The 24,651-nt window shown below is 44.1% G+C and overlaps 2 protein-coding genes across 4 annotated transcripts in view; one reads left to right on the forward strand and one right to left on the reverse strand.

The window, feature by feature from the left end:
* The window catches only part of ubtd1b (ubiquitin domain containing 1b), a 102,000-nt gene extending 81,391 nt beyond the window's left edge, over positions 1-20,609 (reverse strand). The window contains exons 1-2 of one of the 3 annotated variants that reach the window (XM_060939504.1): positions 20,463-20,609; positions 13,556-13,757 (exon numbers count right to left, since the gene is read on the reverse strand). In XM_060939504.1, coding sequence (XP_060795487.1) covers positions 13,556-13,634 — 79 coding nt within the window. In that variant the 5' untranslated portion in view covers positions 13,635-13,757; positions 20,463-20,609. Of the gene's footprint in view, positions 1-13,555; positions 13,758-13,870; positions 15,278-20,087 lie in introns of those variants that run through there. The other 2 variants (XM_060939505.1, XM_060939506.1) reach the window with 2 other exon arrangements.
* A 153-nt stretch (positions 20,610-20,762) lies between these two features.
* Positions 20,763-24,651, forward strand: part of mms19 (MMS19 homolog, cytosolic iron-sulfur assembly component) — a 107,721-nt gene continuing 103,832 nt past the window's right edge. Inside the window, exons 1-2 of the mRNA XM_060939503.1 lie at positions 20,763-20,894; positions 24,483-24,531. Coding sequence (XP_060795486.1) covers positions 20,807-20,894; positions 24,483-24,531 — 137 coding nt within the window. The 5' untranslated portion in view covers positions 20,763-20,806. The remainder of the gene's footprint in view (positions 20,895-24,482; positions 24,532-24,651) is intronic.

The raw sequence follows: 24,651 nt of genomic DNA on the forward strand, positions 1-24,651 counted from the left end.
ATATTTTGGGCTGGAAAACGTCAGCAGTATCTGGCAACACTGCCAGCAGGAAGATTTCCTACTTCCGGTTTACAGCGCTGACTCAGTTCGTGCAATCGCTGGTGTTGCACCCGCTACTGTGTAAGCTCTGTCAATTTCAGCGACAAATTAAAAATGGAAGCGGACGAATTGGTTCCTGAAAGAACTAGTAAGGGGTCAGTCATCTGGCATTTTTTTGGATATCGTGAGGATGACATGGAACAGCAAATGCCAGTTTGTAAAGTGTGCAAAAAAAACCTGTCATCATGAAAGGCAGCAGCACTACAAATATATTCCATCACCTGAAAACTCACCCGGTACAGCATGAAGAGTCTCTTAAACTCTGAACTACTTGCCCACGAGCTAACCCCCCCCCATGAGCTAAACAAATGACCATAGCGGCCTCGCTCTCCAAAGCCCCCTATATGAGAAAACGAGTCAGAGATGGAGAGCTATAACGGATGCAATCACTAACTTCATTGCCGAAGACATGATCCCAGTTAGTATAGTGGAAAAACCAGGCTTCCAAAAATTACTAAAACACACTCGATCCCAAACATGAGTTGCCTGGTCGCAGACATTTTACAGAGAAGGCAATACCGGAATTATACACATCTGAGAGGCAGAGCCAGAAAACACTCAGTTCAAAAGTGTGCAAAGAGAGAAATGATGTTTTGCAGATCTCTCTCTTCTCTCCCTCAATCTCTCTCTCTCTGTTGTGAATGTTCCAGTGGTTCTCAGTAGTCAGGTTAATAGCTTGGAGATCTATTTTTTAAAATAATTTAATGAAAGAGCACTTTTCTTATTTAGGCTAAATGTCTTTCTCAGTGTTGAGCTTGCACTTTATTGATTTGAGCTCTGAGCAGCTCTGTATTGTTTTGCCCCTTTGTTGAAATTTTCAAGATTGTTTTTGCAGTTTGTGCCACATCTTTGTTGAATAAAAATAGTCTTATTTCAATTCAATTGTGATTAATCACTAACATGAAAATTTAAAATGTGTTGTTGAAAACCACCTGTAAAGTTAACCAAGAATGTTATTTAATCTGCAGGGATTGTAGTGAAAACAGTAAAGAGTAAGGGCCTCTGCATGCTCTTGCGACAAGACTTTCGCAGATAGCTTTTCGCAGACAGTTGTAATTTATCGTTGAGCGGGGAGTAATAGGCGTGCGCGATGTTATTCACCGCCACAACGCAAGGGGGCACGAAGTCGCGAAATCGCTAGGAGTAGTTGGTGGGCGTGGTTAGTGGAGTGTTTATCCTCCGGTTACTTATAATGACTAGAACTGGAGTCGTATAGATGTACGTACTTCCTCACTTCCTCGATCAACCTCTCTTCGTGCTGCTCCATCTTCGCTCGTGTTTTTAAAAATGGCGGTCGTGAAAACAAACCAAACCGGGAAAGTAGGGAAACGGAAGTGCGTGTACAGCGGATGTAGAATGGACCAATCAGAGCCCTCTTGTCTGCGAGGCTTCTGCGGTGGTCACAATTTTTGGGAGGTGCGCGCAGAGCGTCTGCGAAGGGGGGGGCTACGCAGACGCCATCTGCAACGCCATCTGCGAGGACTGCGTTGTCAGCATAAATTGGCCTTAAAAGTTAGATTTCATGGGGTCCTTTAGAGAAGATTTAAATATATCGAGATATATATCGTATATCGTGAAATGGAGAAAATGTATCGGGATATTCATTTTTTCCCATATCGCACAGCCCTCAGAACCAGATAACTGAATCTGAACCATCACCTTTATCATCCAGTGGTATCTCAGCAGCAGGGTCGTAGACAAAGCAGCAAAACAAATAAAAAGACAGTTCGAGGACAGCTACTGGTCATATGGTTTTATCTTTACCAGGGGATAAATCATGTTCTCTCTCTCGCTCTCCCCCCCCCATGCTATGAAATGGTCAAACCAAGCAATGGCTCTGAGTAAAGTTAATAGCCTGACAACAAATCACCCACCACCAGCCAGCAAGGGTGCAGAGTAGTGAATTAGTTGGAAAAGTCAGTACAACCGACAAAAGCAAGTGATCAAGTGGGCAAGTGTGGAGAGAAAGCACTGGAGGCGAACTATCTAGTGACCGAGAGAGCAGCTAAGGTGAAGAAGCCACACGCAATTGCCAAGATGGTCATACTGCCAGGATGCACAGCAACTGTCGAAAAATAATGCTTGGCCCACAAAAGAAATTGCAAAGCTTCTACTGTCAGACTGTACATTTGGAAGGAAACTCAAATCAGTGAGTAGGGCTGGGTAAAAAAAAAATCGATTTTGGATCGATTTCATTTAAATTTTGCACTATCAATTCACAGGGAACAAGATCGAGGTTTTTTTTTTTTCCCACAACACAATCTTGTGTGTTGTGTGATTTTCCTCCCTCAGCCGTCTCGTGCGTGATGACGCAGCTGCGCAGTCGTACGTCGTGACGTTCAAACACGCACACAAAATGGCTGAGGCCAGAGCCATGGCTGAGGCAGGGAAAACACCGCTCGGCGAGCCGTCTCAAATGAAATCTGGCGTGTGGAATCATTTCAAATTTAAAACGACAAAGGACGAAGAGCTTGATAAAACCAAGGTAGTTTGCAAGATATGCCAAGCAGAGCTCAGTTATTGTAGGAATACTACAAACCTCAGAAACCACCTGACAAGGTACCGCACTACGCTAACCTTAGCTTCTGACAACAAGCTGCCCAGAGCAAAACAAAAGAAACTGAAGGACCTGCTAGCATTACCGTCAGAGTCTCTGCGGGCCATAAAGATAACAGAGGCCATCGCAACTTTTGTTTGCAGAGATTTACGCCCATACTCAGTAGTGGAAAATGAAGGATTCAGGCAGCTCATTCAGGTACTCGAACCACACTATGTTATGGTGCAACGTAAACATCTGACTGAAACTGTGATATCCATGATGTATACATCTGTGAAAGACGCGATACGAATGAAAATGCAGTCAGCAAACAGAGTCGCTATCACGTGTGACACCTGGACATCGCTGTCAACTAGGGATGGCGAAAACTAAAAAAAAAAATCTTGACTGACCACCGAGCCTCATTAGCCAGTTCAAGTCAGTTAACCTACGAGTTTAAACAGGGATGCAAACGGCGCGCCTTTTGGCGGATGCTGCCTTTTTCATGGCTGAATCGTGCAGATCCGTTTTTTTTTTTTTTAGGGGGGGCGTTGGAGTGTCTGAATAATTTCAACGGCATTTGCTTATTTAGCAATTTTAATACAGAATTTACTCTGATGAAATTATTCAGACACTCCAACGCCCCCCCTAAAAAAAAAAAAAAAAATAATAATAATAATAATAATTCGGATCTGCACGATTCAGCCGTGAAAAAGTCGGCATCTGCGCCTTTAGTTTGTGTGGAGAGATCTGATCTGCAATAGCATGCATTGTTGGCGACAGACCGAAACATACGTTCAGAATGCACTGGCCAAGGCAGGACTAAACTCCATGTGCCTTCTAACAATAATAATAAAAAAAAAACCAGAATAGTAATTTGTAAGCTAAAAAGCCTGTGTCTACACTTTTCTTTCGCCGAGTGGCAGCTGTCTTCAACTGGGGCGGGAGGGCGGGACATGACTGAATGGGTGTTTCTGATTTGTCAGCTGTCGTCCTTACACCGCATGGCATGCCCCAAGCGTTTACAACACAGGATTCCAGGTTCTCCGCTCCAAAATCGGCAGCTTCAAAACGATTGATTTTTTTTTTAACCAACAACCAAAAAAAAAATTAACCGGTTGACGTTGATTCGGTCAAACGGTCATCGGTTAACATCCCTACTGTCAACGCAGTCCTACTTAACGGTGACAGTTTAAGTTCACTGTCTTCGTTTTGTTAATATTAATACTTGTTAATATTTTTTGTTAATATTTTTTCACTTAATACAATTTGCTGCAACGTTCATTTGCACTTTTATTTGCACTTTTTTTAATTACAGGAAGATAAGACAGTTTTGTTTACAGTTACGTGTGAACTGTCAAATTTACAAAATAAAGACGTGTATTTTGCAATGCATTATATAGAGATATTTGCATTATTTAAGAGCAGATTGAATTGATTCAGATTGAATCGAATCGAATCCTCTCATTATCTCTAGCCGCTTTATCCTTCTACAGGGTCGCAGGCAAGCTGGAGCCTATCCCAGCTGACTACGGGCGAAAGGCGGGGTACACCCTGGACAAGTCGCCAGGTCATCACAGGGCTGACACATAGACACAGACAACCATTCACACTCACATTCACACCTACGGTCAATTTAGAGTCACCAGTTAACCCAACCTGCATGTCTTTGGACTGTGGGGGAAACCGGAGCACCCGGAGGAAACCCACGCGGACACGGGGAGAACATGCAAACTCCACACAGAAAGGCCCTCGCCGGCCCCGGGGCTCGAACCCAGGACCTTCTTGCTGTGAGGCGACAGCGCTAACCACTACACCACCGTGCCGCCCGAATCGAATCATGATTAATCAATTTAAAACCCTAAGAATTGAAATCGAATCAATCTAGGAAATTGACTGTGATACCCAGCCCTATCAGTGAGGTCTGAAGATACAGAAGACGTGGTTTTGGAAAAATACTGGATCTTGTGGGAATTTTTCCTTTCAAGTTGATGAATCAATAGAAGTCAGTGGGCATGCTCAGCTTTTGGCAAATGTTCGATTTGTAGACGGAACGCTTGTAGTACTCGAGTCTGACTCGTGCCCTAATTTTAAGGACTCGTGACTTGACTTGGACTTGAGTGCTGATGACTCGGACTTGTGCGTTAACTGCATTCGGACTCGTAAATTGCAGACGAGGACTCGGATTTTCTCTTTATTTTTCTAACATGCCATAATAATTTGGCCTAAGATATTTATATTTCCATTAATTTTTGTACCAATTTCGTGTAAGAGCGTCGCACCTGTGCGCCTTGGCGCGTGCATCAGATAGACTCTCGGGCGCGTTCACCAAGTGGACTCTCGTACACATGAAACGACTCATACCTGCACAGCATTAAGGCACAATCAGCGTGCCTATATAAGAACTGTGAACACACACTTTGTGAAGTATTGAGTTGTGTTACTGACACATTACCGAGCTTTATTTCCTTGTTTGGTTTCCTGATCCCCGAGTTCCTGTTTCTAGTCTTTGATTCTGCCGAGTCTATAATAGCCTGTTTGTGCCTCGCTCGACCTGTTTCACTGTTTTACGATTTTGCCTGCTGTTCTGGGTTGTTTACCTGTCTTCACTTGCATGAAACCCTTGTCAACACACCTTCTGCACTTACATCCATCTCCCAACCATCTCTGACAGAATACTTCACACTTCCTGATAAAGAGAAGCACATTCACCTGTTCATACGCCATGTTCAGGAACAAACTCATGTGAACAGCGCCGAAACGACCACCGTCAAATGGTGCGGTTGGAGTCTTGTTCTCGGACTCGAGACTGGACTCTGACTCGAGGTTTAGTGACTCGGCTACAACACTGCTAGACGGGGACCATATCAGAGAAAATTTTTATTTTGCAAACCAATTCCTCACAAAACAACTTGAGGAGATTTATCATGCGACAACTGAGCATCTTGAAAAAGGGAGGGGGGATTAATTTGGAAGAACCGTATCAGCATTTGCGCTGACGAGACTGCAGCTGTGATGGGTCACGACAAGGGTTTCGTCAACAGGGTCAGACTGCAGAACCCACTCACTCACTGCTTCCTTCACAGGGAGGAACGAGTTGCAAAGAAGCTACCAAAAGAACTTTCAGATGTTCTGAACAGAATGACGGACATTGTTAATTTCATCAATGACGTAGCCATTAAACACTTGTCTCTTTTAGATTTTATATGAGGAAATGGGAGCTTTTTGTCACACGGCCATCCGCTGGCTTTCGGGCCGAACGTAAGAGTTAAAGGAAGAACTCTGAACGTTCCTGATGGGAGAGAATTCCGCATATCCTCTCACCTCATCTGACAAATTATGTGGCTGGAGCTCGAAGCGCAAACACTGGCACTACTTTGTGAAGCAGGGCAGGCTTGACATGCTTCCTTCGCGTCGTGAACATTCAAACAGCAGCACACTTTCTGGCCTTATCTCTCAGCATCTGAAAGTCCTCAACACGAGATTTACCGCTCAGAATCTTTCGTGCCGTTTCACTGGGTCCGTGACCCTTGGAGCTCATGTGTACTGGAAAGCTCAAAAGACGTGCCAATGCTGGCACAGGAATAACTGACAGAGATCAGGGAAGAGCAGACATTTAAAAAAAAAGAAAAAAAGAAAAAGAAATTTCAAGACATGGCTTTGAGCAGGATTTGGAGATCATTGGAGCAGGAGTACCGTACCCAATGGCTTCAAGTAGCACCACTGGAATTCTGCTACCCTTCTCTATGACGGATTTGTGCAGGCTGAGATCTTCGAGCCTAACTTACATCAAGAACAAGTACAGGGAGGAAGTGAGGGATGTGGACCAGGAGCTCATCCACCCCTGCCAGAACAGGGTGGGTGTGTGCATCATCCCAGGCTCAGGTTTCCCGTTGGTACCAAGTCGCATTTATTCCCCCTCTCTTGCTCAGTGGTTCAGTGTGATTTAACTCTCGCTTCACCTCGACCCAAAACGAGTAGGTTGGCCACCCGTCCCGCTTTAGGTTATTCTGTACAGCCATTTGAGCATTTGTCCCGCATATTAGAATATTAGGATTCATTGACAACATGAAAAAAAACAGGTGCGATCTAGTCCATTTGCCTGGTGCATTACTCCAACGGAGAGACGGCACCAGAGCGGTAGATCCATCTATGACTCTGGACAGCATTCTTGCCTTTCATTTTGTCCAATGGTTGCAGGAGAGAATGAGGACGTCTGTCCGATAGGCTGGGTCGTAGGCTACGTCAATCAAACCAAACCATCGGGAACGTAAACGCCCCACCACATGAAATCGAACAGACACCGAGAGGGACAGTCGTTGCCTGAATGCGAAACTATGGCCAGTGTGCCGCCCGAAAAAAGAAAGTGCTCTTTCAGTACAGAACGGACGACACCATATTCCTGGGTAAGACCGACGGATGAACCCGACAGCGCTTTTTGTTATTTGTGCAAAAGTAGTTGGTGAGCACGATGTCGAGAGACACGGCGGATGCGAGTCTCACCGGAAAAGGTTTCAACGGCAAGAAACGACTCAATCTATGCAGTAGTTTCTCTTAAGTCCGACGTATGACAGCGAGTCAGATAGTCACCGCAGCTGAAGTTACCAGCGTCTACCATTCAGTGCAACATGCACATTCGTAATATGTTTGCACTGAAGTTTTATTTAACATAAGATTATTTTTAATTCCAGATTTTTCATTGTACCTTTAGTTGAATTGTGTCAGCGTAGAGTAATCTGGAAGAGCGTATAGGTTACGTGCCTTGAGTAGTTACTCCTTTTGTCAACACTTTTGACAGTTGAGTTGACTAATGATAAAGACATTACTTCGCAACATTGGTGTGTTTTTAGGATGAAAACATATGCATAAAATCAAATGGTTTTGTTTTATTGGCCTTATGGTCTAAATTGTGAAATGTATGGTCAGTGTTTACAGGTTTAAAGGCAGGATACAAAATATATCTTGGTAAGATATAGGCTAGAAATGAAAGCTTTAAGTTGCTGCGTCTGTCCCACCAAAACGTACTACTTGTCCCACTTTGTCTTTTTGGAAGTGGTCACCCTAAAAACAGTGATGTAGCAGCGCATCAGTCCTTTAGCCTGTCTGACTTTCATGCTAAATAATGCCATCACACTTCTCGCTAACTAGGCTTAGTGGAGCCTTTCCTCCAATTTGGCACAATTAGATCAAATATATTACGCTGCATTCTGGGATTTGAGTCCAATCGTTTCCGTCTCCTCCATTTCAGCATTACAGCCCTCATTAAAACATGAGGGTGGCTGGAAAATAAGACTCCCACCCCTGCTTTAGGAGCCAACAGCAAAAGCTGACTGTTCTCACTTGTGTTTGATTTTTTTCCCCTTCTGTTAAACAGCATTGTAACTGTATGAGCAATAACATCATCCCCCTGTGACATCACAGTGTCACACAACCGCAAAATCCTCATGGGAATAATACAAATACGGCAAACAACGACCAACAAACTAGCGCCAAAATCACTAAACACAGATCACAGATAATTCCTATACAGTGGTGCTTGAACGTCATATTTCTGCATAAATATGACCTAAAACATCAGATTTTCACACAAGTCCGAAAAGTAGATAAAGAGAACCCAGTTAAACAAGTGAGACAAAAATATTATACTTGGTCATTTATTTATTGAGGAAAATGATCCAATATTACATATCTGTGAGTGGCAAAAGTATGTGAACCTTTGCTTTCAGTATCTGGTGTGACCCCCTTGTGCAGCAATAACTGCAACTAAACGTTTGCGGTAACTGTTGATCAGTCCTGCACACCGGCGTGGAGGAATTTTAGCCCATTCCTCCATACAGAACAGCTTCAACTCTGGGATGTTGGTGGGTTTCCTCACATGAACTGCTCGCTTCAGGTCCTTCCACAACATTTTGATTGGATTAAGGTCAGGACTTTGACTTGGCCATTCCAAAACATCAACTTTATTCTTCTTTAACCATTCTTTGGTAGGACGACTTGTGTGCTTAGGGTCGTTGTCTTGCTGCATGACCCACCTTCTCTTGAGATTCAGTTCATGGACAGATGTCCTGACATTTTCCTTTAGAATTCCCTGGTATAATTCAGAATTCATTGTTCCATCAATGAGGGCAAGCCGTCCTGGCCCAGATGCAGCAAAACAGGCCCAAACCATGATACTACCACCACCATGTTTCACAGATGGGATAAGGTTCTTATGCTGGAATGCAGTGTTTTCCTTTCTCCAAACATAACACTTCTCATTTAAACCAAAAAAGTTCTATATTGGTCTCATCCATCCACAAAACATTTTTCCAATAGCCTTCTGGCTTGTCCACGTGATCTTTAGCAAACTGCAGACGAGCAGCAATGTTCTTTTTGGACAGCAGTGGCTTTCTCCTTGCAGCCCTGCCATGCACACCATTGTTGTTCAGTGTTCTCCTGATGGTGGACTCATGAACATTAGCCAATGTGAGAGAGGCCTTCAGTTGCTTAGAAGTTACCCTGGGGTCCTTTGTGACCTCGCCAACTATTACACGCCTTGCTCTTGGAGTGATCTTGGTTGGTCGACCACTCCTGGGGAGGGTAACAATGGTCTTGAATTTCCTCCATTTGTACACAATCTGTCTGACTGTGGATTGGTGGAGTCCAAACTCTTTAGAGATGGTTTTGTAACCTTTTCCAGCCTGATGAGCATCAACAACGCTTTTTCTGAGGTCCTCAGAAATCTCCTTTGTTCGTGCCATGATACACTTCCACAAACATGTGTTGTGAGGATCAGACTTTGATAGATCCCTGTTCTTTAAATAAAACAGGGTGCCCACTCACACCTGATTGTCATCCCATTGATTGAAAACACCTGACTCTAATTTCACCTTCAAATTAACTGCTAATCCTAGAGGTTCACATACTTTTGCCACTCACAGATATGTAATATTGGATCATTTTCCTCAATAAATAAATGACCAAGTATAATATTTTTGTCTCATTTGTTTAACTGGGTTCTCTTTATCTACTTTTAGGACTTGTGTGAAAATCTGATGATGTTTTAGGTCATATTTATGCAGAAATATAGAACATTCTAAAGGGTTCACAAACTTTCAAGCACCACTGTAAACACTTACAGTACCTGTGAAAAGTTTGGACACACCTACTCATTCATACATTTTGAGTGGGACTGTACTTAACGTGTATCTAAAAGGTGGAGCTTTCCTTTAACTGCTCAGTCACAATTACACAAAATTAAATAAAAATATTACCACCCTTCAGAGCTGGTTAATGTACTTTAGCAGCTGTCTTAAAGGTGCAATAGGTAAACTTAGTCTCGAACATTTAGGTGGGTTTCAATGATTTAATTTGAATGATTCCCACCCAGGGCTGCACGGTGGTGTAGTGGTTAGCGCTGTCGCCTCACAGCAAGAAGGTCCGGGTTCGAGCCCCGTGGCCGGCGAGGGCCTTTCTGTGCGGAGTTTGCATGTTCTCCCCATGTCCATGTGGGTTTCCTCCGGGTGCTCCGGTTTCCCCCACAGTCCAAAGACATGCAGGTTAGGTTAACTGGTGACTCTAAATTGACCGTAGGTGTGAATGTGTGTGTGAATGGTTGTCTGTGTCTATGTGTCAGCCCTGTGATGACCTGGCGACTTGTCCAGGGTGTACCCCGCCTTTCGCCCGTAGTCAGCTGGGATAGGCTCCAGCTTGCCTGCGACCCTGTAGAACAGGATAAAGCAGCTACAGATAATGAAGAATGAGATTCCCACCCATATTCACAAAGCTCCGTCCCCAGGATCTTCACTTGCCTTTAGGGCACAGTAGCACAAGAAATTCTCATTCATTTCGGTAAACAAGCTCGTCATTCAATTTGTTCAAGAGTCGCTCTTTTCATTCATTCAGTAGGCTAGCATTTCCAGAAAAAACGATACATTGCAGTTCTTTCCTCAGAATTATTCAGCTTCTACGGTGGTACTTTTGCCGTTTTTGTGGCTACTGCGTCAGAGACAGGAACCACTGTGTCATCGTGTTGTAAGAATGTAAGAGTATAACAGCAGCGCACTGTGCATGCGCGCACACGTACAGGTGCTCCTATTAAAATGGCCGGTGAGCGTATACAATTCGGTTCACCATTCGAAATAAACGCCCAGCGGTCCCATGTGTGATGGAAATGTGGTGCACTTCCGAGTTATTACAGGAAGTTGTTGAAAAGAGTACCGAGGCCACGGAGCTCTAGCGCCAGGCCATTTTCGGGAAATAAAAGCGTTTCAGCAAGGCTCGACATTAAGCACTGCCCGACTGCCCAGGGCACGTGAAACATGCGTTCGGGCAAGTAGGATATGCCCTCGACATGCACGACCAGGCAAGCTGGAATGAGCATACCGGTATATTACGAACTATCAACAAAAATGAGGCTTTTTGATCTTTTATTTCAGTTCCTCAAAGCGTCCCTTACTCCGTATCCACCATTCTGCCTTGGCTGTTTTCTTAGTCTCGGTTTCATTTACTGCTTTGCAAGTTATTTTATATCCCCCCCACTGTTGTAGTATGGTACACATACTGTTTTTGATCCCTTATGCATGACGTCACCCATCACGTGATAATTACAGCTGGGGTCAGACAGACACCGTGTTTCATGCAAGCAAGGCTTAATCGGTCTTCAATATGGTTAACTTTAGCACTCTTTTTGCTTGTTCAAATAGAAAAATAGATAAAAGACATTACCGTGTCTCCGCTATCAAGAAAAACATTAACAAATAGAAGCAAATCCTTCAAGAACAACGAGGAAATGAGTGGTTAAAGAATACGACGAGAGGAGCTCAGCCTGAAAACTCCAGAGAAATTCACGATTGTATTTAAAATGTATTTTACAAAAAGTCGGAAGTGAGGATGGAAGAGTTTGCCTAAGAATTGTTTTATTTTTTTCTGCTCGCTTTCGAGTCAGCGCCTTCATGAAAGTGCTTGATTTTCTTAAAAGGTGAAACCGCTTCCTTATTCGACACAGAAAACCCTTGTTTTCAAACAACTCGGGCATAAAAAACTCAACCAGGAGGGACATGCGTGATAAATCCTGAAAGAACAGAACAGATTAAGAGCAGAAAGAGCTGGAGCTTTGTTTCTGTTATCAGAGGAACACAGTCCCGTGGAACATACATACATACACACACACTCCACCTCTAGGTTATTAAAAAACAAAAAAAGCGGTCTGCCATGACAGACCGGCTGCACTGATTCAGTTACACGTTGCCAGGTCTGTATAAAAACACCCACAACCTACACACTAAACAGTTTTAAACTCCAACATTATCCTGTCATGACGCAGCGCAGGGTTTTTTTTAAACCTAGAGGTGGATGATAAATAATATTCTCAAACACAGTACTGTTCAAAAGTCTTGGCACCCTATTATCTTCGTACAAACTTAGCTACAGATTTCTATTTTATGATTTCTACATTATCAAGTAATGAACCTCCAGTCTGAGAGACTTCTACACAAACACACTGAACTTTACAACAGCTGTATGCATGTGAAATGGAAACAAGTTGACGAGGGCAGGAAAAACTATTTGGGATAAAATTGTTATTGTCCGTTACAAGTAACCAATAACCAAACTTAATAATAAAAACTTAATCAATAGCCAAACTTCAACTCAATGTGTGATCATTTTATGTTGCAATTCACAACTATTCTATGGTTTTCCTAAAAAAAAAAAATCATCCACACAAGAGTGGTGCTTGCAAAATAGGGGCAAGTGATAATATTGGGGGGCAAGTGGAAATTAACCCCCCCCTTGCCCCCTAGGGCAAGTGGGTTTAAAAGTTAATGTTGAGCCCTGTTGGGTCATGGTGACAGCGTGTGTATGTCAGCCTCGGTTCAGAGATTTCAGTTTCGAAAACTGTAAGAGGTAAGAATCGAATAATATAAAGTACAGAGACACTTGGTATATTTTACTTCTGTGATTTTTAAATTCTTCATTTTTGTGGCTACTGTGTCAGTTTAAAAAAAAAAAAAAAAAAAAGCATGCTATGTTTACTGTATGGACATGGCATCAAAAAACTATTTTATTTTTAAGCAGTAGCCACATGTACCCATAGGGTACCTATTTTTATGATGGTCTTTAGTATGACCCGACTGCGAGTAGAACTCGCGACCTCCTAGTCGAGAGGCAGACACGCTAACCACTACGCCAACTCGCGGTTTGTTTTGGTGGTACGGAGACGATCAGTCGTAAAACAAAGAGTCAGATGAACAAATCAGTGGTTAGTTCAATTCAGTATCGGTTCATTCATTCGGGTGATTCGCTGGTCTTCTCCTGAGCACAGGATGGCACGGTGGTGTAGTGGTTAGCACTGTCGCCTCACAGCAAGAAGGTTCTGGGTTTGAGCCCAGTGGCTGACAGGGGCCTTTCTGTGCGGAGTTTGCATGTTCTCCCCGTGTCCGCGTGGGTTTCCTCCGGGTGCTCCGGTTTCCCCCACAGTCCAAAGACATGCAGGTTAGGTTAACTGGTGACTCTAAATTGACCGTAGGTGTGTGCGTGAGAGAGAGAGAGAATGGTTGCTTCCCCAAGCCCGGAAACGGGAGGGCTGTGGCAGGAAGGGCGTCCGGTGTAAAACTATGCTCCAATTAATATGACATGTGGATCAAGACAAGTGGGACAAGCTGGGAGAAGTGAGTCAGAGTCTTCTCTCGAGCACAGGCCTACATCATGACTGAGAGAAGACGCATCTAAACATAAAACAAGCAATCTTGTCCGGAACCAGAACCATATTCTCCAAATGGGTTTTCACAGAAACTCAATACATCTTCCTCTAAGGTCATGTCTTAATCTGTTGGTTTTTTTAATCATGTTCTACTAAATCTTACAGGTTATTTTGTACAAGTAAGGAATAATTTTTAAAAAAAAAACACTACCGCCCCTTTAAATGAGTAGAAATCTTACCTCCACGTTTTCTCTGTCCTCTTCTTTGCCGAGATGAGCCTCGGGATTCTGGACGCTCTCTTCCCACACATCCTCCCATGGTGCTCAGTTGAGCAGCAGCCACATTGCTCTCTGATGACAACTGAGAACTTCCTGTATTTCTGTTGCAAGTGTCCGGTGTCAGAAAGCAGCAGTGTTGGTGTGAACGGAGGACCTTTCCCACCTATTAGAAAGCATCAGAGTGGTCAGTGGCTTCATCTGTTGTTTACCTGTTCAGAGATCAACTTTAAAAAGCTGTACCCTGCTAGCAGCCAGTCAAAGCGATTTCAGACAAACCTTTCAGCAGCTAGAGAGGTAAAGTTACCCGCTTGTCTCTCGCTCGCATTCGACGGATGCGTTATTGTTTCACGCTAGATTCTCAGGGTTCCCGCTGGCGCTCGTCACGCTCATCATTGACGAACATCATCCGTTAGTAACCAAGAGAAAATTACTCGCAGTCGTCACAGTGACAAATCTGCATGTCATCATCATCATGTCATTTTTTCTAGAAATCCCACCGTTTGCTGAAATCCAACTCCAGTGAAGAAACGGCGGGAAGCCAGAGTGTAAACCACGAGCATGTCCTTGTGACCAATAAAAATCAACTACACAAAGACCAAATGGGCGCCAAATTTTGACCAATCGCAGTGCATCTTAATGGGCCTGGCGTGGTGGTGTAAATATCTCTGCGTGAACCGAACAATGGCGCGGTCTAAGCTGACGAAGGTTTTTGGGCGAGCTTCTGCAAGCACTGAAGATGATTTAAGGGCCGAAACAGCCACGAGGAGGCACAGTCAGAGCCCCGACTGTCCCCGAGCATGTCAGACAGTGGCAGTAATACAGGGGGTCGGTAAAAAAATAAATGAAAATAAATAAATAAAAACCCTGCCAAAGCAAAAGTCTTATCAGCCGGCAAGTGACTGAAGGGATCTGTGTTTCGGGCGTCATGGTGTCATCACTGATCTCCGTAAAATATCTAGAGAGCTAATTTGCCAATCCATGCTGTATGGATGAGTGAAGCCATCTGGCCGCCATATTATCCCACACATGGCGTGTACTTGGTTTGTGTTTTAAACCGTCATATCCAATCAAATTTGCCCCAAGAAAAGTATTTCCTGACTTTTTTTCTGCCTTTCATAAATTCTCAACTTTACCCCCATTCTTTACAGCGCTTTGCTTCACGGTTATTGTTTTTCCCTTTTTCAGTTCAGTCTCTGATCATTTTTAACAGCTCTTTTACTACTATAATTACATTTATGGTGATTATTTTAGTTTCTCTTATACAGTGTTAAGTAATCAACCGGAAGACCCTCTCGCACTTTGATCTTGTCGCCTGATGACACAGTTCATTACCGGAGATGGAATTTTTTTAGCACAATCAGCAATTTGATGAAAACCCGGACGTTATTGTCACAGGTAAGGCTGGCGGAAAGATCATGGACATGTTTTTACTGATCAAATTCACTGATATTTCATGATCTCCTTGTCGAAACCTACTTTGTTTCTCTATTTCTATATCTAAACGCGCGTTTGAGAAGTCACGTGAGGTGTCGATAATAGTGATCACTTTCACCGGTGTCCACCATTATCGACACCCTGCGGAATTAAGTGACATTTACAACTGTTATGGATTGATATTTGTGTAACATTGCTCAAGTCGATGAACTACTTTAAATAAATAAATAAAATTTTTAAAAAAGGTGCCATGATAATTTTTTTTCTGATTCATAACAGAATGGAATGTTTACAGAGTATTTGGAATCCTACTGCAATAAATAGAATTAGACCAGAATTAAATTCTGAGCATCTAAAAAATTACATGTTGAAAATATTCAGATTTTTCTATTCCATTCAGAAAATGGATATTAATTTTTTGCAGTTTGCTGTAAATATTTACCACATATTACAATATAAGTAGACATTTTATATTTTGGTTCGAGGAATGACATGCGACCTTTGACCTGGATTTTCATGCAGTTATAATGTCAATTGCCTGTTGACATTTACTGGGAAACAACAAAACTAGAAATTAATATAAAACAGCGAATGACTAACAAAACATGATCTACAAAAATATTTAGAAAGCGGAACAAAGATTTTCTGACACATTGATAAATATATCGATGTCAGTGCTTACATAAATGAGGAAGTCATTCTAATGTTTGTTTACAAATGTAAGCATGGACATCGATATAAAAGATGTACTAAATATAAATCTATGTAAAACAAATTTTAAACAAAAACTGTTTTGTTCACTTAATACCACACACCGATTATTTTTTATAAATAAATCATTTGGGTGTCGATAACTGTGGACAAAGGTGTTAATACTTGTGGAACACCGTCACGTGATCTGATGCGTTAAGTAATCGGGAATCAATTCCTTTTTTCCAGCGGAAGTTTGAGTAAATGCTCATGCACAATTTACGTATTGAAAGTCTTACTTTTGCAACAGCCAAAAGATCATTAACTCGCTTTATTTCTTAATTAACGTGTTATTCAATTACATTTTCGGTTTTATTAACCTTATATCGTGACTCGTATTGGCATATTATATTACACTCATCAGCCCATTTGGTTTTTAGCCATGTTGAATAAAGTTCGTTTGGTCCACAGCAGACGTTGCTTATCCACGCGATCTTCAACCGTGAAGTGTCAGAGCCGCTGTTTTGAAAACGGTTTACACAGCAGCCAGAACGCCATATCATTCCAATTTAGATTAATTTCCAGATTTGCCAGCTTCATCAGTGATAGAGCGTCAGTCCTGTGCACTGTGGCACGTCCACCTGAAGGCGCGCCGAGTGGACTTCGGCACGCGCGCAGTGAACAAGGCGCACCTGAGCTCAATTAAGGGAACTGTGTTTGCCTATTTAAAGTGCATATCATGGATAAATTCAGGAGCAAGATCAATGTAATTCTCCTATTTTATATTAAACTTTGGTCAAATATCTGTAACATTCTGCATTCTCTGCAATTTTTTTACCTTGCGCAATACCAGAAAAATTCAGTTGAAATCAAGCCGTTTGAGGCGAACTGGTCCGCCTCTGAAAAAACTTGGCATTTGGATTTCCCAGCAAACACTGATTTTTGTGACGTCGCGTGCGGGACCCCTCCATCTGAATCCTACATCAGCGCTGGTTTGTTTATGAGAAAACGACCTGGTGGTTTTCTGCAAATTTCTTCAACGTTATCGCGTAATTATTAAAATGGTTAACAGATGTATCGTAGGAGGGTGTAGCAACACCAATCTTGATGGGATTAGTCCTCATCGTTTTCCAAAAGACCGGACAACGAGAGAGAAATGGGAGCGCTTGGTCTACACAGGCTGTGCACTGAAACTGCACAAAGCTCGTGTAGCCTGCTGGCGCTTCCGCAGGTAACGTCACAAATCTGGCTCCAGACGCATTTTGTCATTTTACTTTTTTCTGCTGTAGACAGATGGCCTTGTGCAAAATTATCCTTCTTGAGCGTGTAAAGAGACATACTTTCATATTTAAAAAAAACAAAATTGGTCCAGAATATGCCCTTTAAAAACTCCTTCCATCAAACTGTACAACTCCTCTCGGGGGAGGCAACAGGAGGACAGAGGACGGGAAGGAGCAGTAGCCTAGTCTAGCCTGACAAAAAGCAATACTGGACAATGTGCTGTGCAATACTTCTCCTGCTGGACTTTTTTTTTCATCTCTTATTATTTGGGTGGCACAGTGGTGTAGTGGTTAGCACGGTTGCCTCACAGCAAGAAGATTCCGGGTTCGAACACAGCGGCCGGCGAGGGCCTTTCTGTGTGGACTTTGCATGTTCTCCCCGTGTCTGCGTGGGTTTCCTCCGGGTGCTCCGGTTTCCGCCACAGTCCAAAGACATGCAGTTAGGTTGACTTGGGCTGAGGTGCCTTTGAGCAAGGTACCTGGCGCTCTAGTGTGGCTGCCCACTACTCTGGGTGTGTGTTTACATTATAAGAAGAAGAAACCACCTTCTTATATGTAAATACTTGATCTACAAGTTCTCTCTTTTTTTCTATTCTCCGTTTATCCTGTAACGATGCTGCGGGAATTTTAATTTCCCTGAGGGAACCCTTCCAAAAGGATCAATAAAGTTCTCATCTCATCTCATTATCTCTAGCCGCTTTATCCTGTTCTACAGGGTCGCAGGCAAGCTGGAGCCTATCCCAGCTGACTACGGGCGAAAGGCGGGGTACACCCTGGACAAGTCGCCAGGTCATCACAGGGCTGACACATGCCCCTTTTCCACCAAAGCAGTTCCAGGGCTGGTTCGGGGCCAGTGCTTAGTTTGGAACCGGGTTTTCTGTTTCCACTGACAAAGAACTGGCTCTGGGGCCAGAAAAACCGGTTCCAGGCTAGCACCAACTCTCTGCTGGGCCAGAGGAAAGAACCGCTTACGTCAGCGGGGGGGCCGAGTTGTGAAGACCAACAACAATAACAAGACCGCGAAAGATCGCCATTTTTAAGCGACGAGAAGCAGCAGCTGTACAAACACGAAGTCATCCATTATTATTATTATTGTTGTTTTTGCTTCGATGTTCGCGCCAAGGTTTATGCCAACGTAGCGACGTAACTAACGTATACAGCGACGTAACTGACATGGCTTCCCTTAGCACCGCGAGCTATGGAAAAGCAAACTGGTTCTCAGCTGGCTCGCAAGTTGAACAAGTTGTGAACCAGCACCAGCCCCGAACCAGCCCTGGAACTGATTTGGTGGAAAAGGGGTAACATAGGCTACGTTCACACTGCAGGCTGAAGTGACTCAAATCCGATCTTTTCGCCCATATGTGACCTGTATCCGATCTTTTATTGACAATATGAACGACACAGATCCGATTTTTTCAAATCCGACCCAGGCCGTTTGGATATGTGGTCCTAATTCCGATTCCTATCCGCTCTTTTCATATGCGACTTCAGTCTGAACCGCCAGGTCGCATTCATCCGACTTACACGTCATCAACAAGCCACAAACGTCACTATTCTGCGCTGAAGTAGGCGGCGGGTCTCTCAAAAAAAGTTACAACAACATGGCGCATAATCACGGGCGCAGACAGAGGGTGGGACGGGTGGGATTCGTCCCACCCAGATTTAAATTCACCTCGCTCGGTCCCCCCCACTTATAGGGAGGAAAAAACGTCTATGCTGTCTTTCTTTGCATAAGGCAAACCTCACGGAAAAATCAAAAGACTAATTACCATTCGGTTTATTGAGGTGCACAGCAGTGTATACATAGTTGCAACAACTCACATAAAACAAAGACTGATATTCGGTTGGTTGAGCTGCGCAGACTGCACAGGTTGCGAGCTCGAGCTTGGTTGCTATGGTAACCCACAACAAGTTTGACAGGCATATCGGGGTTGGGTTTGGTTTGCTGGCAGCTTTGTCCCCCCCAGTTCAAAAAACGTATCTGCGCCCCTGCGCATGACATCAATGCGAGGGACGCTTCGGGCTGTGAAGGTTCTGAATCTTCTCAATGGAAGGACGCAGAGGTTAGGGAGCTGATTTCCATTTGGGGGGATGCAGCTATTCAAGCTAGATTGGATGGGTCATACCGCAACCGGGCGGTTTTACTTCCGTAAACACTGGCCATGCTCACTGCGTGTGACGTCGTCGTATCCTGCAGTGTGCATGCGGAACACTTTTACGTCGCTTTTCGTTCATACTGAGGATCACATACAAGTCGCATATATTTGTTAATGTGAACGACCTCACAAAAAAATCGGAATTGAGCATTAAGCCTTGCAGTGTGAACGTAGCGATAGACACAGACAACCATTCGCACCCACGGTCAATTTAGAGTCACCAGTTAACCTAACCTGCATGTCTTTGGACTGTGGGGGAAACCGGAGCACCCGGAGGAAACCCACGCGGACACGGGGAGAACAGGCAAACTCCGCACAGAAAGGCCCTCGCCGGCCCCGGGGCTCGAACCCGGACCTTCTCGCTGTGAGGCGACAGCGCTAACCACTACACCCACTTAGCTGCAGATCCGATGTGCGTGGCAACATGGCGGCCAGATCGCTTCACTCTGATTGGCTAAAGAACTCTCCGGATGTTTTCCGTCCAGCTCAGCGGGTGTCATTCTGTGTTCGGGTTCTAAATCGACAGGAAATTCGGATTCCTTCACTTCAACTAAAGCCTTAAATAAACGGACCCCTTTTGAATAATTATTCGCTGCTAAAATAACCTTCAGTCAGCTCAAACACAGTTCTCACTGAATAGGGGCTGGAGTGGAGCTCACATTTTATCTGTAATGGACAGGCTTGTACAAATCAGCCGTGCATTAAGTAGAATTTGATCAGTAGGCAGCTAAGAAGAAGAGGAAGAAGAAAAAGGAAGAATACTGCTTTAACCGGAGAACCCTGAACTCTGTCCTGCACTCCAGGCTCGCACACGGTTTCCGTCACAGCAAGACTAGCATCAATACCTCTGTCTGTGTGTGTGTGGGGGGGGGGTCGATAACATGACTAATAAATAACATGACTGAATAATATTTCGGTGTAAAATGGACCTACCTTGGACGGAGGCTATTTTCGTCGAAGTTGGTTTTCAGTTTCTCAACTTGTCTCGCGCGCGACGCTGCTTGTTTTTAGCTAGCTAGTTAGCAACACTGAGGGGAAATTACACCTTCTGGAACTTCACACCGCTTCCTGAACAAACCAGACTACAATTTTTTTATTTTTTATTATTATTATTTTTTTAGATAAAGACAGCACGGAGCCCACTGGTGTTGAGTTATTTCTGTCTGGAAAACAAGCTCACTTTAGCTGAACCTGTCCGTCTTTAAACACTTAGCCGCAGTCTCCAGGACGAACTATACTTAACAACCATATCAGACTCTGAATAAACTTCTTAAAACAGACCAAAAAAGGACCAGGAAATATATTTACAAAGTCTCTGTCTTTAGCTCTTCTTCTTCTCCTTCTGCTCCCCTGTACTCAGGCACTTTCGCCTAGCTTCAGCTGCTTGCTTTTTTTTTTTTTTTTACGAGCCTTGTGCGCATGCGCGCTTTCCACTGGTCGAGTCTCTACGTCATACGGAAACCTTCAGCGATTGGATACGTTTCGTATCTTGGTATATTTTATATTAAAATAAGTTACGCTAAAACATGACTAAGAAATTAGCGTATAAAATATATATATATATATTTTTTAAAAATTATAATCGTAAATTTACATGCCCGAGAGAAAACACTGTCTGCGCATGCGCCAGGATATGTTAGGCGCTCTTGGCGATGGCTGCCGACAGGACTGAGCTGGTCCATCTGGTGGAGGAATTTGTATCGGGACGCGCTGATAGTTCGGTTGCAGATGTCGTGGCAGGTATGTAATCCGTCTCTGAGCCGTGAATGTTGTTATGAACGAATAGTAATTCCGCGCGCAGTGCGTTACTTGCGATTTAACCTGCACTGTTTATTCCGCCCGTATTCCGACTCAGCCCGCCCTCCTGGTCCGTGATTGGCTAATCATTCATATGTCAAGAATTAACCGGTCAGCTGCGTCTTTGTGTGAACAACGGGCCAATCGCAGTAGAGAAGGCAGAATCGTATGAATACGGGTATGAAAGAAAAAGTAGCGTGAGTTGAATGCTGCTAGCTGTCTCACCACATCCTGTGTGCAGCAAGAGTAAGAACTGCTACTGCCGTGTCTGAGCAAAGCGCATGATGATTTAGCTCTGCACGGCGAGATCTGTCCTAAAGCAGCAGTTTGTTGGTGTGTGGGAGCTGATTAGCAGGCTTTTATCAATGCACATGCACTGAGACATTGGGAAGAATCCTAAGTGACTTGTAAATGAGTAAACATCATCTTTACTGATTTCTAGAGCAGAAATGCTGCAAGGTGGAGGTAGCAATGATTTTTGAAGACTCTTTACACATAGGAAGCCATAGCGTAAAGCAGCTTTGGGACCAGAAGGTTGCCGGTTCGATTCCCGGGACCAGAAGGTTGCCGGTTCGATTCCCTGAACCAGCAGGAATGACTGAAGTCCCTTTGAGCAAAGCACCTAACCCTCAACTGCTCCCTGGGTTGGATAAGAGCATCTTCTCAATGCCATGAATGTAATATAATGTTTTAAGGCAGGGGTCACCAAACTTTTTTCTCTGGGGGCCACATTGTCGTTCCTGACTGTGATGGAGGGCCGGGGTCGGGCCAGCTATATCACATAGAATTGTATGACCCAGACAAATATGACCACCAGCAGGCCTCATTGTGTAGTAGAGATTACTAGCCTGGCACAGCCATCCCCGCTACTGTATCCCCCCCCGCTACTGTATCCCCCCCCGCTACTGTATCCCCCCGCTACTGTATCCCCCCCCGCTACTGTATCCCCCCCCGCTACTGTATCCCCCCGCTACTGTATCCCCCCCCGCTACTGTATCCCCCCCCGCTACTATATCCCCCCGCTACTATATCCCCCCACTACTATATCCCCCCGCTACTATATCCCCCCGCTACTATATCCCCCCGCTACTATATCCCCCCGCTACTATATCCCCCCGCTACTATATCCCCCGCTACTATATCCCCCGCTACTATATCCCCACACTACTATATCCCCCGCTACTATATCCCCACACTACTATATCCCCACACTACTATATCCCCACACTACTATATCCCCCGCTACTATATCCCCACACTACTATATCCCCCGCTACTATATCCCCACACTACTATATCCCCCGCTACTATATCCCCCGCTACTATATCCCCCGCTACTATATCCCCCGCTACTATATCCCCCGCTACTATATCCCCACACTACTATATCCCCACACTACTATATCCCCACACTACTATATCCCCACACTACTATATCCCCCGCTACTATATCCCCCGCTACTATATCCCCTGCTACTATATCCCCCACTACCAGGCTTTCGTCTAAACGGGGGAACAGGGGCGCTGCGCCCTCTTACTCTCGGCGTGCGCCCCCTTACCGACTCCGTGAAAACATCCCAGCAACACTACGTGACAATGTGTCTGATCATCAAATGCGTTATAATTGCTCCAGAAATATTCCAATCATAGTAGATACACCGCCAGATGGTGCAAAAACAATCCGAATTGGCGTTTTCCAGACTGAGGCGCCATGTTGTTTAGTTGTTTACTTGTCGCGACTGCTCTCGCGAGATTTGACATGGGTTACATACAAGGTCAGCTGACTTGTAGAGCGAGATTTCTCGAGATTGAATGACCTTTCACCCACTGGCGCGGGAGCGTTTGACAGAAGTAGTTCGCGAGTTGTTTTTGTTGACACTTGGGCATTTAAAGATGTCATCCCGCGGCACGAAACGGAAGAAAGCCAAAGACTGTCCAGGGCAGAAGAAGATTACTTTTTTCTTTTTCAATGTTGACAGACAATTTGTTACAATTTCCCTCTCAGATAGCCTCAGAATGTCCCATTGGAGCATTTTTCAAAGGCTTTGCACGGCGGGGGGGGATAACCGGCACCATCACCCCCCCCCCCCCGCATCGCTCCCTCGCCATGGTGAGCGCCCTCATACTAAATTTTTCTAGAAAAAAACCCTGACTACTATATCCCCCCGCTACTATATCCCCACACTACTATATCAACACTTGATTCCTGGCACATATTTGTTTATCTTTACTAGTGTTTTGCAAAAGTAGTAATCGAGTCTTCACACTTTGTTTTAATTTGAAATACCACAGATATTCCATTGATTTATTTTCTAATAAAAATAACATCAAAGCTGTCAGGGTAAGAAACATCGGCCTAGTTGAGGTGATTGACACTGGAAAAGGTGAGTGGAAAATTATAAATTGTAGGTAGGCCTGTTGATATTATTAATAATATTAATAATAATTGTGTGCAGCACTTAATAAAGGTCAAATAAATAGGCCTATAAAACAAATACATTTAAAAAAACAGTGAAATTATAATAATATGAGCAATAAATCACAGCAGTTGTGCTGTGTCCTGCACGTCATTGCTCTCATCCATGGCCAAAGCAAAAAACTTGAATTCTGATGCTTTCTCATTCAGCTGGTCATACACGTTGTCCCCCAAATCTTTGGTTCGCCTGGTCATAGTAGGTGCGGAGAGACTCACCGCGTTGAGCGCATCCTTCTTGTCGGGACACACCTCCTCAACCACAGCAAGCATGCATACTTTAACAAAGTCCCCATCAGTAAATGGCTTTCCATGGGTAGCGAGTAGGTGAGCTACCTTATAGCTAGCTCGGACAGCAGCCTGGTTGATCTGGGTTTGGCGAAGGAATACATTCTGTTGTGCAGCCAGTCCGCATTTCATCCTCCGAATCCTGTCTTCTCTTGTTTCCCCTCGCAAACTAGCATACTCTTTGTAGCGGGTTTCGTAGTGACGACGCAGATTATATTCTTTGAAAACTGACACACTTTCTTTACATACAAGGCAAACTGCACGGTCCTTACACTGAAGGAAAAAATAATCGGTGGTCCACTGTTCTTTAAAAACTCTGCACTCTCTGTCAGCTTTTCGCTTACCGCTCGCCATTTTGCGGTCCTGAACACTGACAGTTCTCTGCGCTTGCGCTGCCTGTCACTGCTTGATCGCGAGCATATGACGAAAATTCGGAAAATATGAATAGTTCATTTTATAACTAAATATCAATTTTAATTGATAAAATCAACAAAATACAAGATGCAGACATGTTATTATTTGCCAAAAAGCAATTTTAAAAAATAGGCCATGTGATCACTTTTGGGGATTGCCTCATAGGGCTGGTTCAAGTGGTGAGGGGCTGGGGGCCGGTCAAAGGGGGGTGGCGGGCCGGAGTCGGCCCGCGGGCCGTAGTTTGATGACCCCTGTTCTAAGGGAACCTAGTTCACAAAAGTGACCCCAATATCCTGTTCACATGGAAGCAATTTAGGATTCTGTTTATTAACCTAAACTTCATATTCTTTTTCAAGGTGTCAAGACTGGACAGTTCTCCATACTTCAGCTGGTTGAGGCCCTAGGGTAAGGTATTACACAAAATCACACAGACACTGTTCTAGCAGCAACTTGGATGACAGTGCATAGCTAAAGTTTAGAGGACCAAAAGGTCACCGGTTTGATTCCCTGGACCAGCAGGAATGG

Source organism: Neoarius graeffei, chromosome 14 (genome assembly GCF_027579695.1).
Source record: "Neoarius graeffei isolate fNeoGra1 chromosome 14, fNeoGra1.pri, whole genome shotgun sequence".
Classification (NCBI taxonomy): domain Eukaryota; kingdom Metazoa; phylum Chordata; class Actinopteri; order Siluriformes; family Ariidae; genus Neoarius; species Neoarius graeffei.